The 17,766-nt window shown below is 41.1% G+C and overlaps 1 protein-coding gene across 1 annotated transcript; it reads right to left on the reverse strand.

The window, feature by feature from the left end:
- Positions 1-5,518: 5,518 nt before the first annotated feature.
- Positions 5,519-7,447, reverse strand: LOC116472245 (uncharacterized protein C12orf71). Its single transcript, XM_032159044.2, has 2 exons — positions 6,881-7,447; positions 5,519-6,379 (listed from the first exon to the last, which is right to left on the reverse strand). Exons 1-2 carry the CDS (start codon positions 7,394-7,396, stop codon positions 6,086-6,088), a joined length of 810 nt encoding a protein of 269 aa, XP_032014935.1. The 5' UTR covers positions 7,397-7,447; the 3' UTR covers positions 5,519-6,085.
- Between the last annotated feature and the right edge of the window lie 10,319 nt (positions 7,448-17,766).

Genomic DNA, 17,766 nt, shown 5'->3' on the forward strand with positions numbered 1-17,766 from the left:
CTCATTTTCTCTCTCTCTCTTTTTTCCTGGACTAACTGAAAGTAAGTTGCAGATATCGTGGCACTTCTATCCTTAAATATTTTAGCCTAAATTTCGTAAGAACCCAGAACATTCTCCTACATAGCCATATATTCTCATTATACCCAGCAAATATTCAATCATATTATCTAATGTACACTCCACATTCAGAAAAAAAAAAAGCCCTTTACCATAGTTTTTGTTTTGCTTTTGATTTTTTTGGTTTTGATCAAAGATTCCACCAAAAATAGCTCACGCCTGTAATCCCAGCACTTTAGGAGGCTGAGGTGGGCGGATCACCTGAGGTCAGGAGTTCGAGACCAGCCTGACCAACATGGAGAAACCCTATCTCTACTAAAAATACAAAATTAGCTGGGTGTGATGGCATATGCCTGTAATTCCAGCACTTTGGGAGGCCAAGGCGGGTGGATCACAAGGTCAGGAGATCGAGACCATCCTGGCTAACAAGGTGAAACCCCGTCTCTACTAAAAATACAAAAAATTAGCCAGGTGTGGTGGCGGGTGCCTGTAGTCCCAGCTACTCAGGAGGCTGAGGCAGAAGAATGAAGTGAACCCGGGAGGCAGAGCTTGCAGTGAGCTGAGATCGTGCCACTGCACTCCAGCCTGGGCAACAGAGCAAGACTCCATCTCAAAAAAAAAAAAAAATTACAAAAGAGCAATTGGTTGTCATGTTTCTTTCATCTCTTTTATGAACTCTTTTGTCTCCCTGTCTTTTTTGTGTTTTATTTTGTGTTTTAGGATGTTAACATGTTTTAAAAGTCAAAGACAGTTGTCTGGTAAAATGTCCTGTAGTCTAGATTCATCTAACTGTTGGTGTCCTCATAATTAGATTCAAATTAAACATTGCTAGCAAGTGTACATTGCTTCTCTTCAGAAGGTGCATGATGTTAGCTAGGCTAAGTTTAATCACTTGGCTAAGTTGGTGTTGACCAGAACTTTCCATTGTAAAGGTGCCTAATCTTCTTGATAACTAAGAAGGCACCTGTGGGGTAATCTTAGAGACCATGTGCATGTGTTTTTCCCTGACAGTGATTCACCCAATGGTTTTAGCATCTATTTTTGATCCTTATATGAATCAATTATTAAGTTGCTGGTTGCAAGATGGTACTAACTTGATTTCTAAAGTCATTTTACTGAAGAAAAATTCTCCTTTCCATCCCCATGCCCTGCTTGGGGAAAATCTTGGCCCCAAAGATGCATGACAGAAGGATCAGTGAAAGTGAAACTGAAAACAACTATCCAAACACACATTAACTATGAAGATGTTTGAAGGGTTTTCTTTTCCTTTCTGAGTGGGTATGCAGGAAACCTCTATCTTAGAATGAGAGCTCTTTATTTTAGAGATTTGTACTTAAAATAATCTTTACTGATGCAAATGAGGGAAAACTAAATAAATTGCCATTCTGATTTTCTTTTGGACTGAGAGAATTCAATAGTAATGAGATGAATTTTCTTTCAGTGCCACAATCTGAAAAGCTTTGATGTTTACCATACCATTTGAAAATGTCTTAGAAGTAGTTTCTTATAAAGCATATTATGTTGAAATCAAATGGGCATTAAAACCATGGAATTCCTTTGAAAGGTGGGATAAAGTGGAAATTGTTTTGTCTTGGTACTTCTTGACCTAGGCTAATAAGCCTTTGGAGGAATTTGTCCTGAGGCATTTTACCCATTCTGCTCATGACTTGTTCACTTAGTGAGTGTTATCTGATGAAGATCTTATTTCACTTCTGAAAGTACAGCATTATTCTATTTGTTTGAGGTATTAGTAGGCAGCAGGAAAAGATTGACTCCAAGCATTGCAATATAAAACCCACCCATCCACCTTGAAATTGGTGGTGTCCTGCATGCTATATAAGTTCTCCCACTTGCAATTTGTAATGAGGAGACATATTTTTGAAGCAATTAACTGTTCCTTTTAAGTCAACAAAATTGTTCTTCATTATTGGAGTAAGGACTTTAGCACTCTCCAGGAAATCGTTTATAATTTGCTTCATTTTTCTTTTGTTTCATAAGAGGATTTTAGACACTATTCTTGTGGCCAGTTAGACTTGGACCCACGCATCTTCTTGAGCCGTGAATTTGCTAGTCTCAGTCTCCTGGGCTCAAGTGATCCTTGAGCCTTGGCCTCCCAAAGTGCTGAGATTATAGGCATGAGCCACCGTTCCTGGCTGATAACATATTTGAAACTATAATGAAGAGATACTGAGATATTTCCTATTTTAAAATACTTTGTCCTGCTTTCTAATATATAGCATGACACTCAAATGGTATGGAAAGCTTACTTTATTGTAAAGACTTGCAAAGCACACTGCTTAAATTTTAGGGACAGGTTCATACCTGCCAAGCAGGTTTATAAAACGCTGATGAATAAACACAAGTTTGTCAGAAATCTTACTAAAGAACAGTGCATCTTATTCAGTGTAGACAGTCTTCTAAAGTATTTTGGTTGAGTTTTTCTTAGAGCTTAATAATGGGACTAAGATTAAAATAAAATTGGTTGCAAATCTCTTGAGAGTAAGATATGTCATCTTTCAGGCCTATCATAGTGTCTAGTCTAAAGCAACAGTAAGGCTCCAGGTATATTTGTTGAATTAAAATTTCCATTTAGTTTCTAAATTCCTTTAGTCTTATTAGATTTCCCAATCAATAGGTCACAATCTCACTTGACTTCTAGTTGATGGCCATGTTCTCTTCTTGTCTGCCTCCCTTTTCATTCCTATTCTTGATCCTACTGACTAGTCACTTTTGACTTAAAGAATAGCAACTCTTTAAGCTGTTGTATTTGACTTTTTAAAAATTATATAGACAGGATGTATTAAAAACATTTAAAGAATTACATAAAGAGAGCTAGATTACTCAGTACTAAACACTGTGTTAGGATTTTGGTTTTTCATTGTTGTGTTTTTTGAGATGGTGTCTCGCTCTGTCGCCCAGGCTGGAGTGCAATGGTGCTATCTCAGCTCCCTACAACCTCTGCCTCCTGGGTTCAAATGATCCTCCTGCCTCAGCCTCCTGAGTATCTGGGATTACAGGCACCTGCCACCACACATGGCTAATTTTTGTATTTTTAGTAGAGACAACATTTCACCATGTTGCCCAGGCTGGTCTCAAACTCCTGATCTTGAGTGATCTACCCACCTCGGCCTCCCAAAGTGCTGGGATTACAGGCGTGAGCCACCGCACCTGGCCCACTGTGTTAGGATTTGCAATAAAAAGGAACTAAGACCTGGTGCTTGTCCTTGAGAGCTCACAGTCTACAGGTAAAATAGATCTATAAAGAGAGCTGAAAAGTACAGGTCATGGCAAGAAGGTGGCAGGGCAGGGACTAGGGGACAGCTAAAGGAGGGTCATGATCCTTTACCTGAGGGATCAATATAGTTCCATAGAAACCCCAGAGAAGGATCTTTAAGGATGAGTTTCCCAGGCAGTCAGGGAATGCAGAGGGAAATCCCTATGGTTTTGTGTGTTGGCTGCAGTGAGGAGCAAGAGGGTCCCCTTGGGGAACTTGGTGAGTATAGATTTTAGAAAGGTTTGGGAGAAGAGAAGGGCAAGGCATGGCAGATGTTACTAGATGTGGTAGACATGCCAAGTTTGGGAAGGAGGTGTATGGGTTGGATCTAGACGGAAGCGGATATAAGTCGGGGAACAGGTGTGGTGATAGGATTCCAAATCTTGGTGAAGTCAAAGAGCAGGCAAAGGTGGGGGAGTATGTTCAAGTGAGTTGTGGGTTGGACAGGTGTTCTCAGGGAGGCGGACGAAGTGAGAGGTCTCGGGATGTGACCTTGAGCATATATTCCTAAAAGGGCCCTATTTTTTATCTCCTCCCTCCTACTGTACTATCTTTCCTGGGCCGTATTCACCACACTGTCTTTCACATGCATTTTTAACCAGTGAAGATCTCATACCTCCATTCCATACTAATTAAAGTCAGTTAAAGTCCTCCACCTTAAATAATCTCATTTGTAACTCAAAGAATCTCATACAGGAAACCTTTTACAACCAACCTCCCCATGCTGAATGGGTTATTTTTTTCATTAGAACTCAGGGTTTACTCACTACAGAGTATTATCACTCATACCCTTTATAATCATATGTTTGCCTGACTTTATGTCTTAAATAAGTTGCTTGAGCCTAAAGATTAAGAGTTTTGTTTTTTTTTTTTTTTTGGCAAGCTAGAAAAGTATCTGGCACTCCTATTTGCTAAATATTTGTAGAAGGAAGGAAGAAGAGAGGAAGGAGAGGGATACGGAATTGAAATTGAGGAAAGGAAGGAATTCGAAACTGAAGAGTCATAGGCTTTGCCACATAAACTCTGAAGGTCACACAGGATGGTAATGCCAGCAGAAGAAGGAGGATGTTGAGCGAACCTGTGGTTGAATGAGGAGGGTGGTAGAGATGCTGGGGAGGTGAGAGTCAGGACAAGAAGGCTGAGGGCAGCCTTCCTCAAAGAAGTTGACATTTAGTGGAACGTTCAATGACAATTGCAAAGGAGTTTCAGAGGGCAGAATGGAATGGATTGGGAGAGGACTTGGTTAAGATTTGCTGAAAACCCTGAACTTTTGGTAAATACTGCTCTGTGTGGGAAATGTTTCAATGAGAATTGACTCTTAATTAACTCTCACTCTTGGATATCCCTTGAACAAGTTGTCTGAGAGTTCCTCGGGAGAATGTCTACTTGCAACAGCAGTGATAATATTTATCAAGTGCTTGTGTTACCTCATAAACTCTCACAATAACTCTGTGAGGTATGTATTATTATCTTCCACATCTTCTGAATGAAGACAGATAGACTTAGAGTGGTTAAGAAGTGTTCACAGTCCTCACATGCTCCTAAGTGGGCCGCTCCTAAGTGGGCCACTACTACAGCCAAGGCAACACATGCTAGAACCTGTCATGTACCCAGAGAATATCAGAACTGCTGTCCGATCTCCTGAAATTGAAATTAATTTCTTCAGTGACTCAATACCCACTGCAACTCACTCAAGCCCTGTAAGTTCAAGCCAAATCATCCTGCCACCGCAGGAATCTGATGGGTCACGCTGCTGCCTACTGAAAATGGGGATTTGGGTTAATGATAAAATAGGTTAAAACACATAAAATAGATAAACTAGGGTAAAATCCAGTAAGAATGGGTGAGAGGAGAGAAAAAGAATACTTTAGTTCAGGAAGCATAATACTACTTAAAATTTCCTGAGAATAAATTTGTCTTCTAGACATCACATACACTTTCTTTTCTTTTTTAAAATTTTTCTTTAATTTTAATTAATTATTTATTTATTTTTTTGAGATAGAGTTTCACTCTTTTGCCTAGGCTGGAGTGAAGTGGTGTGATCTCAGCTCATTGCGACTTCTGCCCCCAGGTTCAAGCGATTCTCCTGCCTCAGCCTCCTGGGTAGCTGGGATTTATAGGCGCCCACCACGCCAAGCTAATTTTTGTATTTTTAGTAGAGATGGATTTTTGCCATATTGGCCCGGCTGGTCTCAAACTCCTGACCTCAGGTGATCCACCTGCCTGCCTCGGCCTCCCAAAGCGCTGGGATTACAGGCGTGAGCCACCACACCTGGCCCACATATGCTTGAAATGTGAGTCAAGATGGTGTGCTGGGAGAGGAAGACGTAGGGTAACAAGAGCATTTATTTTGTTTATTGAGGAAAAAATAAACTGATGGAGATTATTAATGGAATCCTTATTATGGATTATTTTAAACTTTCCAAAAAGTTAAAAAATCTGTCTATAGGCCGGGCGCGGTGGCTCACGCTTGTAATCCCAGCACTTTGGGAGGCTGAGGCGGGCGGATCACGAGGTCAGGAGATCGAGACCATGGTGAAACCCCGTCTCTACTAAAAATACAAAAAATTAGCCGGGCGTGGTGGCGGGCGCCTGTAGTCCCAGCTACTCGGAGAGGCCGAGGCAGGAGAATGGCGTGAACACGGGAGGCGGAGCTTGCAGTGAGCCGAGATCGCGCCACTGCACTCCAGCCTGGGTGACAGAGCGAGACTCCGTCTCAAAAAAACAAAAAAACAAACAAACAAAAAAATCTGTCTATATGGGATGTCCTAATTCAAGGGTTTCTTGAGGTTGAATTCTCTTGCCTCTGTGAAAGAGTCTTTTCGTTGGTGCTGACCGATGGGGACTCTTGGTGGTATTCACAGGGTGATCCCTCCTCAGCAGAGGGGAGAGGATATGCTGCCTCAGCCAGCTGAAGGCCCGCCCAAAGTTCAGGCAGCACTGGGTCCGTGTGTGGGAAGGAGTGTCATCCTTCTCTGGCTGCTGTGACAGGATTGAGGAGATCTCTGGAGCGCTTGTCCTTTGGCTGGCAGTTGCCTGACTTATCATCTGCCATGAAAATGAAGGATGTGTTAGGTAGGAATAACCATGACAGCAGCCAAGTCAACATTTACTCATTTGTGGAACTCACATCCTTTTAGCAAAAATAGCCCAAGTGTCAATGCAAAGTTTCAATGCTCATCAATACTAAACATATACGTTTTTGGTGGGGAGGGAGATATAGTTGTTAGTCCTTCTCCTTGCTTGCTACCCTCTTGTTTCCCTCAGCGTTCTGTCTTTTCCCTGCAGCTTCACCCTGACTCCTTTCCTTGTTGTCTCCCACTGGTATCACGTCAGACCCCCTGGGACCTGCCTTCTCCCAGTGGTTGTAAGATTCTGTGGTTCAACCCAGGCCTATCCCTTGCTGTCCTGTGAGGCATCTCTGCTGTCCTCAGCCAGCTCATGTCCCTTAAGCCTTAGAGGAGTCTGTGGAGACTGCATAACATCTTTATTTTCTGGTGGTTTGCACTTGGGCAGGTCTTGACAAGCATCATGTTCTTGATGACTGACCTGAACCATTTCCGGAGGGGAGCTGCTGGACAGCTGGAAATCTTTCTGAGCAGTTTCAGGAAATACAGCGTCATCATCTTTCAGATTTTCTAGAAATGTCTGAAACTCTTGCACAAGATTATTCAGTTTGCCAACAGACAGTTTTGTTCTCTCTTTTGGTAACTTGTCTATCCACAGGTTGTCTCCATTTAGAAGCCTATTAGCTATTGAGTCTGTGTTGTCAGAGCCAATGTCCACGTCCCAGGCCAGGAAGATGCTTAGTTTGCAAAACTGCTCTGGTTCATCCTGAATTTGGTCTTGTCTCTTCATGCGTCTCCCTATCCTTTCAGTCCCCCATGCCCCTTGGATGGGAGGGAGAAAGTGGATGGAAGGACCCTTGGAAGGTGCGTCTTCCCAGGAGGTTGTGTCCTCACAGGGGATGCCCTCACAGGGGAAATAGCCCACAGAGAGGCTCAGGTTGGAGTTGGATTTGGAGCTGTCGTCCTCTATGTCGCTGTTAGAGGATGAATATGCCATGGAGTTCAAAGGCACAAATCTCTCTCAACTTGAGAAGCTTCAAAAAAGAAAAAAAGAAAAAATAGGTGGGACTAGGGAGAAGAGAATCATAGTACTTAAGCAAAAACATTATCCATTCCTTTCTTTTTTCTTTTTTTTTTTGAGATAGAGTCTCACTCTGTCTCCCTGGCTGGAATGCAGTGGTGCGATCTTGGCTTACTGCAACCTCAGCCTCCTGAGTAGATGGGACTACAAGCACATGCCACCACACCTGGCTAATTTTTGTATTTTTAGTAGAGATGGGATTTCATCGTGTTAACCAGGCTGGTCTTTAACTCCTGACCTCAGGTGATCCACTCACCTTGGCCTCCCAAAGTGCTGTGAGCCACCACACCCGGCCCCATTCCCTTTTCTCTTCAGATCTACCCATTTAGATAGAAGTATTACCCAATTTTTTTTTTTTGAGACAGAGCCTTGCTCTGTTGTCCAGGTTGGAGTGCAGTAGTGCCATGTCAGCTCACTGCAACCTCCATCTCCTGGGTTCAAGAGATTGTCTTGCCTCAGCCTCCCGGGTAGCTAGGACTACAGGCACGTGCCACTGTGCCCAGCTAATTTTTTGTATTTTTAGTAGAGAAGGGGTTTCACCGTGTTAGCCAGGAAGGTCTTGATCTGACCTTGTGATCCACCCGCCTCGGCCTCCCAAAGTGCTGGGATTACTGGTGTGAACCACCGGGCCCTGCCAGTATTATCCAATTTTTACAATCTCTCAGTGAAGGGCAGAAGAGGCAGCCCTCTCCCTTTTAAAACTTATTTCATTCTGTTATAATCCCCTCTACTAAGCATCTCTACTTCTCATCATTTTGTCCTACTATGGTTGTAAGATCTTGTATCATAAAAGAAAAGGATGATCATTGTATAAAATTGGAAAAATATAGAAAAGTATGAAGATGAAAGTAAATATGCTATAGTCCTACCTTCTAAAGATAATGATAACTATCAAAACATTTTGATGGACTTCCTTATCTTTTCTATTTATATAAACACACATATACATATCTGTACATTTATACAATATGTCCACATATACATATATATAAATGTGGATATGACATCAGTTGAAACTGAAATTATTTTATCCCATAGCCTACAAGAAACATATATGTGGTTACTCTGCAATTTTTAACCACTTCTTATTAATGCTAAATAAATCTGTAGTAAATCCGCTTTTCCATAAATCTTTGATTATGTCTCTTATTTTTCTATTTGTAGGATTAATGGACCAAACCCCATAAATATATTAAAGTCTTATGGTACTTGATACCAAATTACTTTCCAGAAAGGTTTTGGTATTTAGATGCCCATCCTTCCACCGTCTGATGACACTGTTTAGTCCAGCTTTTTCTGTGAAGCCCCAGAGTAAGTAGGGCTGGAAGAATGTGCATGCGCGCACACACACACACACACACACACACACACACACACACACACACACACGACTGTCATACCTTGCCCTGGTGGTTGCCCACGTGGAAGAAGTGCTGCTAACTCCTGAGGCAAAAAAGGGAGACGTGAGAAATCCTTCGTGTCCCGAGTCTCTGTGGCTAAAAGTCCAGCTGTCAGAAGTCTGTGTTCCGAGACTGTTGGTTACCATGGCAACAGAAAGAACCCAGTTACAGCCAGGAATGTGGAAAGAGAAACGGAAAAAAGGGGAAAGAAAGCCACAGAATCTATCCCTTTGTTTCCAAAATATTCTATGCTCATGCCATCCTAGGCTGAAATGGATCCCTCTTGAGGGTAGAAGGACGAGTGCATGGAGTTTACTTCTCTCTTGTCAGGTGGAAGATGGTTCCCGTCCTTAGGAGATTTAGAGCTCTAAATAAGGGGCATGGGTATAAACATATACACACACACACACACACACACACGCACACACACACACACATACACACACAGACATGCTTACAAATGGAAAGCAGAAAGCCAAGAAACACTTATCTGACCTACCTATTGGATTCATCATTTTTCTTAAGATCTTTTCCCAATATTTGTCTATCTGCATTTCCATTTTACAAGATTACAGTTAAAGTTTGTGATGACTCACTCTCAGGTTTTTCACTTTAGAACTGGCTTAAATTTGTATATTCTGTTAAATAAGATGTTTAAGGAATTCTGATGACATGATAGAAGAAATAGGCAGAGTTAGAGTTGGAAAGAAGCAGCTTCTACTACTCAACAGCAGCAGCCTGGCAGGTGCCCACAGACTGCCCACAACTCCCCTGAGTGATTGTGGACCTGGATTAATCCTGGAAGGTGTTTAATTCAGAAGTCACATGTTCCCTGGCATTTATTTATTTATTATTTATTTGAGATGGTGTCTCGCTTTGTCACCCAGGCCAGAGTGTAGTGGCACGGTCTTAGCTCACTGCAACCTCCGCCTCCTGGGTTCAAGCGATTATCCTGCCTCAGCCTCCTGAGTAGCTGGGATTACAGGCATGGGCCACCACACCTGGCTAATTTTTTGTGTTTTTAGTAGAGACGAGGTTTCTCCATGTTGGCCAGGCTGGTCTCAAACTGCTGATCTCAAGTGATCCGCCCTCCTTGGCCTCCCAAAGTACTGGTATTACAGGTGTGAGCCACCCACCATGCCCGGCCCCCTTGCATTTATTTTATTTTATTATTTTTTTTATTTTTAGAGATAGGGTCTCACTCTGTTACCCAGGCTGGAGTACAATGATGCCAGTATAGTTCACTGCAGCCTCAAACTCCTGGCCTCAAGCAAACTTCCTCAGCCTCCTCAGCTAAGACTACGGGTGTGTACCACCATGCCTGGCTAGTTTTCCCTAGCACTTATTTAACACTTACTGTATGCCAGGTCTTGTACTAAGCACTTTACATGTGTCATTTTTCAATCCTCACAGCAACTCAATCAGTTAAGTATCATCATATGCCCCATTCAATAGAAGGCAGAACCAAGGCATGAACAGTTATATAACTCTCTTTTCCCCAATCATAAACCCAAGAACCTGGATTCAAACATAGGTAGTCTGGCTTCAGAGCCCATATCCTAACCTCTACACACTCTTGTCTCAGGAGGCTGACCACCCACCTCCTCCTGGGAAGATTCCTGGAGGAGTTGATCCAGGCCAAAATAAACCCATGTTCTGGTTCCTTGGAAGAAACTCCTTTGAGGGGAACAGCTTGTTCTAAGAGACTTGTAAGAGGTACACATGGTATACAGGACTGGCCTAACAATGGTGTCCACATTTGGAGCAGGCTAAAATGAGATTTAAAATAAGTATTCATCTTCCTCTTTGGCATAATGGGATCTGAAGTCCTTGCTCTGGCTTTTCATAAAAACTCAGTGACTGCCTTCCAGAACTCTGAGGACCTAGAAAAGAATTTATAAGTAGCTTCCTCTCCATGCAGCTAGAGTGGAGGCGGGGCGGGGGGTGGGGGGTGGGTGGGGAACTATGTTTTGTCATTACTCACAGAAATGGAGCACTTTGAACTGAATATAAACATTTAAAGAAGAAATGATTTTCCAGCCTAAACCAGCAAAGTTTAGAGTGATCCTGAGGATAGAAGAGCTTCAAAGGGGGGCAACTTCAGAGAAAACTTGAAATTTTACTTATTTATACCATTTCTCTACAATATATTTGTAGAGATACTATATTAGTCTGTTCTCACACTGCTAATAAAGTCATACCCAAGACTGAGTTGTTTATAAGGAAAAGAGATTTAATGGACTCAGTTCCATGTGGCTGGGGAGGCCTCACAATCATGGCAGAAGGCAAAGGAGCAGCAAAGTCATGTCTTACATGGTGGCAGTCAAGAGAGAGAGAGCATGTACAGGGGAACTCCCTTTTATAAAACTGTCAGATCTCGTGAGACTTATTCACTATCATGAGAACAGCACAGGAAAGACCCACCCCCGTGTTTCAATTACCTCCCACCAGGTCTCTCCCATGACACTTGGGAATTATGGGAGCTACAATTTGAGATTTGGGTAGGGACACAACAAAACCATATCAGATATATTGTCTACAATCTGTGTGTGTGTGTGTACACAACTTTTAATATGTACAACTCAGGTCGTCCAAGTGCCTGAAACACACTCTTTTTTGCCAGAAAAAATATATAATCATTTAGGTTTTTCTTTCTAAAGCATCATAGAAATAGCAATGACACACATCATTCTTAGGATGGTATGCTGAGGAATGTAGTCAATTCTAAATGATAACTTTGCTTTCACTTCCAAAAGAAGATCAGGGGATTCGGGGGTGCTCATTAACAATACAGCTCATGTTAATTTCTTTCTTAGGGCCTTAATTTGACTTGCAGGTCTAGCTTCTCTTGGATTATAATTATTACATTATCTAAGTAGTATAAACTACCTTTTTTCTTGAAGCAAGATCAACTATAATAAAGATTCTTGAAGTTTTAGAAATGATCGTATGTTGTGGATTTATAATGTTTTAGGCCTGAAGCCAATAATAACTAAGAATTGGAACACTTCCTAAGATCCATTTGACTTTATGGGATTTGGAACCTAAATATGCAGAGTAGGAAGTTTCTAATTTAGAAGTTAAGCTGTTATGATGCATAATTTTATGTGTCATCTTGACTAAGCCATGTAGTGCTTAAGTATTTGTTCAACATTATTCTGGAGGTATCCATGAGGGTATTTCTGTATGGACTAGTATTTGAATCAGTAGACCCAGTAAAGCAGATTGCCCTCCCCAATGTGGGTGGACATGATGCTATCCACTGAGGCGTAAGTAAAACAAAATACTGAGTAAAGGAGATTTTGCACAGTCGTTCCCTGCCCCTGGAATCAGACTGGCACTTACACTATCAGCCCTCCTGCTTCTCAAGCCTTCAGACTCAGACTGGAATCATACCATTAGCTTTTCTGGGTCTCCAGCTTGCAGTTGGCAGATCTTGGGACTTCTCAGCCTACATAATTGCATGAGCCAATTCCTTAAAATCTCCCTCCTTTCTATTTCTTTCTCTTTCCCTCCCTCCCTCCCTCCCTCCCTTCCTTTTTCTTTCTTCTTTCTCCTTCCTTCCTTCCTTTCATCCATCCATCCATCCATCTCCTACTGGTTTTGTATCTCTACAGAACCCAGAGTAATACAGCTATTTAATTTTTTATTGAAATTATGAAATATTTTAAGCATACAAAAAAGAGACATCTTGAACCTGGGATGGAAGGCACTAACGGCAGAGCATCGTTTCCTTGGTATTCTTGCCAACAATATATAATCTCAACCTAATCATGAGAAAATATCTAACGAACTCCAATCGTGGGACATTTGACAAAGTAACTGACAAGTGTCAAGTCAAGAAAGGCAAGGAAAGACTGAGGTACTGTCACAGACTGCAAGAAACGAAGGAGAACTAACCACTAAATACAATGTGTGATTCTAGATAGGATTGTAGAATAAAAAAAGGACACTAGTGGAAAAACGAGAAATTCCAATATCATCTTTATTTTAGTTAATCATGCTGTATCGAAGTTAATATCCTTGTCTGATCATTGCACTATGGTTGTGTAAGATGTTAACATTAGGGATGTAAGCTGAGAGGTATATGGATACTCTGTACTATGTTTGCAACTTCTCTGCAAGTCTAAAATTAGGTCACAATAAAAAGTTAAAAGAAGGTCCGGGCATGGTGGCTCACGCCTGTAGTCCCAGCACTTTGGGAGGCTGATGTGGGTGGGTCACCTGAGGTCAGGAGTTCAAGATCAGCCTGGCCAACATGGTGAAACCCCTTCTCTACTAAAAATACAGAAAATTAGCCAGGCATGGTGGCAGATGCCTGTAATCCCAGCTACTCAGGAGGCTGAGGCAGGAGGATCATTTGAACGCAGAAGGTGGAGGTTGCAGTGAGCCGAGATCACACCACTGCACTCCAGCTTGGGCAACAAGAGTGAAACTCCACCTCAAAAAGAAAGAAAGTTGAGGCCAGGCGCGGTGGCTCACGCTTGTAATCCCAGCACTTTGGGAGGCCGAGGCGGGCGGATCACGAGGTCAGGAGATCGAGACCACGGTGAAACCCCGTCTCTACTAAAAATACAAAAAAATTAGCTGGGCGTAGTGGCGGGCGCCTGTAGTCCCAGCTACTCGGAGAGGCTGAGGCAGGAGAATGGCGTGAACCCGGGAGGCGGAGCTTGCAGTGAGCCGAGACTGCACCACTGCACTCCAGCCTGGGCGACAGAGCAAGACCCCGTCTCAAAAAAAAAAAAAAAAGAAAGTTGAAAGAAGAATACATTAACGTATAGAAAATGACATGACAAATGCCTATGTACTTAAATCTCAGTTAGGTCAAGTCTTAGCATTTTGCCATATTTAATTCATTATATCTTTAAAAAGAAAACAGATAAAACTTAAGCCCCCTTTTATTTCTTTCCTGAACCCATTCTTTCCTGGCTTCCCTCATGAGAATTATTCTGAATTTGATGTTAATCTTGTGCATGTTTAAATGCTGTTTTACATATTAGTGTATTGTTTTACCTTTGAGGACAAAAACTTATGTAAATTTGAAATAATACTTAGTATTATGTACTAGTATATACTTAGTACATAATATTACTGAACTATACACTTAGAAATTATTAAAGTGGTTTTTTCTTTTTCTTTTATTAAAGTTATTTTAAATTGACATTTATATGTTCATGGGGTACAACGTGATATTTGGATACATATATATGGTGTAATGGTCATATCAAGCTAATTAGCATAGCCATCATTTGAAATATTTATATTTTCTTTGGTGAGAACATTTAAAATCCTCTCTTTTAGCTATTTTTAAGTATACAGTACATTATTATTAACTGTCATCACCTTTCTATGCAGTAGAGCACCAGACTTATTCCTCTTGTCTAACTGAAACTTTATACCTCTTGACAAACATCTTCCCTTTCCCTCTTTATTCCCCAAAATGGTAAATTTTATATGTATTTTACCAGTAAATCAAATTAGGGGGAAAAAAGAACCAACATAAATGAGCTTCAAGTGATGCTCTTGAGAAATAAGGAAGTTGCCTTATTTCAATTGCTTATTTTGTTTTGTAAGAATTATTGTGACAAGGACTTCCTTCTTCCAAACCAAATTCTTAGCTGAAATATTTATGTTTATTTTCGGGGGCAGGGAGAGGATGGGTATGATTTCCTATGCTCTGTTTGCATGTTCATTCCCAAATAGATACAACCTTATCAAGGCTCATGCACTTAATTAAAGTGGGGGGCAGGTGGTGAAAATAGAGTGTTTTGGTATACACAAGGTTAAACTGCATCATACCACTGCCAAAGGCTACACACTGTGCTTGGTGCTTTCCCATGGCTGGTGATTTAATTTTATGACAGTCTGAGTTGTTTATTTTCATTCTAATATTAAGTTGTGCAATTCAGAGGACCTAGATTCATCTCCAGAGTCCAGGACTCCCTGCAGCCATGCTGCCGCTTTTGAGAACTGACCTCAGCTGAGTTGTTTATGCATCATGAGTTGACATAGTCCACAGTGCTAATAGAGGGGAACTACAGGTTCCCTCTCCCACAACTTTACCATATAGCATGGCCATGAACACAACTTACAGACTGAATTCTGCCACACATATAAACATTTAATGGCCAGCAGGCACAAAAACATCACACAACCTTGTTCTGTAAGCTCCCAAACTGCTGTGCAACAGGGTGGCCACTAGCCACATTCGGCTACTAAAATTTAAATGGAATTAAACAAAAATTGATTCTTCAGTTGCATTAGCCACATTTCAAGTGGCTAGTGACCACCTGTACTAGTGGCTACATTATTAGTCAGGCGAACAAAATATTTATGTCATCTCAGAAAGTCCTGTTGGACAGAGCTGCTCTAGACAGTCCCTGTGCTGTGTCCTTTGGTGGATTTGGAGAACACTGAACAAAAAGTTTCATTAGAAGAAGATGGGACAATATTCTAGCATCAGGATTGGGCTAACTTTCTTGACAGCATCAGGTGACTAAATTTCCTCCAAAGCATCTAGAAACAGGACTGGGGAGAGTCTTCAGCTGAGGACACCATTTCCCCCTCCCCACTCAGCTTTATTGAGGTATAATTGACACATAAAAATGGTATATATTTAAGGTGTACAGTGTGATGATTTCATGTATGGATACACTGTGAAATTATTACCACAATCAAGTTTATTAACACATCCATCACCTCACTGTGTGTGAAATCTACTATTGTAGCAGATTTCAAGTATATAACAGAATATTAACTATGGTCACCATGCTGTACATCAGATCCCCAGAACTTCAAGGTCTGAGGGCACCCTTTTGAAAGGTTTAGACAACTGGACTAGATAGATTCTTATTTTCAGATTATGCAAGAGTGGGGAAGTCTGTGTAATACTTAGAGCCCATTGTGAACACCATTTTATCAATGAAAAACCGTTTGCAGCATTCAATATTCTAAGTAACAACCCTCTGGTAGTCATCAGAGATAAACATGGTTGACTTGGTTTTCTGTTTACGTGAGCTTTTGATTAGCCATTCAAATGCTAACTACTCCAGGGTATAGGTTAAAAATAATTATCACCCTTATGTCACAAAAATACCCATGTTGAAGTATTTTGAACAATTGCAGACAATATGACTGTCTGTGTATAGATGGCCTCATTTAGTTTTTGCAACAACCCTTTCCAGTAGATATTGCAGGTATTAATCTCATTTTTGTCTCTATTGAATTCTCCAGTATCCTGTGGCCAGGCTATTGCATGATGGAACCAGTTGCTAAAGAAATGCAAATTATTTGTACAGTTGCCAAGCAAATAAACATACAGCCTTTCTTATTGTAGTCTATAATGTCAAGGCTCCTACATACTTTGGGTCAAGCCCGATAGTGCTTCATGCAACGCCAAATATAGGCAACCTACAGTCCTCCTAGCTCTCTATTGGAATATTTTCTGTATTTTTCAAATTTTTATTAATTCAGCAACTGTGTGCATGCCAGTTGAGTGCCTACCAGGTTCCAGGCCCTGCATCCTGCCACTTCTAGCAGCAGCAGGTTCATTTTTAACCTAGCTTTGCTGCATCTGTGAAATAGAGATGATAATGTTCTCTTAATTTTCCTTCAGAGGATATCAAATACTAGTATTTTCAAATGTTGATAAGCTGTTACATATGTCATACCAATTCAGAATTTAATAACATATACACTGCATACTCAAACTTTCAGTCTTTCACAGCATGAGAAATTTATTAGGAAAATAGGACTACCACAACCATAGATGCTAAGACTGCACGCCGTCAGACAGGGAGAGCCATGACCAAAGAGCAGTATTTTTTAGCAAACAGTTCTACTGAAAACCAACATGAGAACAGAAGTAATCACAAATGTTTGAGACATTAAATGCAGGACTATGACTCCATATTGCCATTTACTGTACTTTGTGTTATAGGATATGAAAACTAATCCCCCATGTATCGAATGTTAAGCTGACACCGAAGACAGTCAAAGCCCGCCATAATTCAATATCTCACACTGTTTTCTGGTTGTGCCAGAAAATAAACAACCTGCGAGTGATTTCACCTGTTAAATAAAAGCATTTACCCTTAAAAAATGTGATGAGGTAGGATAATGGCTTTGATGAGTTGAGAGAAGAAGGCTTCAGACGATCAAACTTCTCCGAGCTAAAGGAGGAAGTTCGAACCCATGGCAAAGAAGTTAAAAACCTTGAGAAAAGATTAGACGAATGGCTAACTAGAATAAACAATGCAGAGAAGTCCTTAAAGGACCTGATGGAGCTGAAAACCACGGCACAATAACTACATGATGAATGCACAAGCCTGATTCGATTAACTGGAAGAAAGGGTATCAGTGATGGAAGATCAAATGAATGAAATGAAGTGAGAAGAGAAGTTTAGAGAAGAAAGAATAAAAAGAAATGAACAAAGCCTCCAAGAAATATCAGACTATGTGAAAAGACCAAATCTATGTCTGACTGGTGTACCTGAAAGTGACGGAGAATGGAGCCAAGTTGGAAAACACTCTGCAGGATATTATCCAGGAGAACTTCCCCAATCTAGCAAGGCAGGCCAACATTCAAATTCAGGAAATACAGAGAACGCCACAAAGATACTCCTCGAGAAGAGCAACTCCAAGACACATAATTATCAGATTCACCAAAGTTGAAATGAGGGAAAAAATGTTAAGGACAGTCAGAGAGAAAGGTCGGGTTACCCACAAAGGGAAGCCCATCAGACTAACAGCTGATCTCTCGGCAGAAACTCTACAAGCCAGAAAAGAGTGGGGGCCAATATTCAACATTCTTAAAGAAAAGAATTTTCAACCCAGAATTTTATATCCAGCCAAACTAAGCTTCATAAGCAAAGGAGAAATAAAATC

This window comes from Hylobates moloch, unplaced genomic scaffold (genome assembly GCF_009828535.3).
Source record: "Hylobates moloch isolate HMO894 unplaced genomic scaffold, HMol_V3 SCAFFOLD_8, whole genome shotgun sequence".
NCBI lineage: Eukaryota > Metazoa > Chordata > Mammalia > Primates > Hylobatidae > Hylobates > Hylobates moloch.

Coding starts and splice junctions, on each gene's coding strand:
- LOC116472245 (XM_032159044.2), bottom strand. CDS start 7,396: ATGGCATATTCATCCTCTAACAGCGACATAGAGGACGACAGCTCCAAA. Junction 6,380..6,880: donor CCCCTCCGGAAATGGTTCAG/GTCAGTCATCAA, acceptor TTTTCATGGCAG/ATGATAAGTCAGGCAACTGC.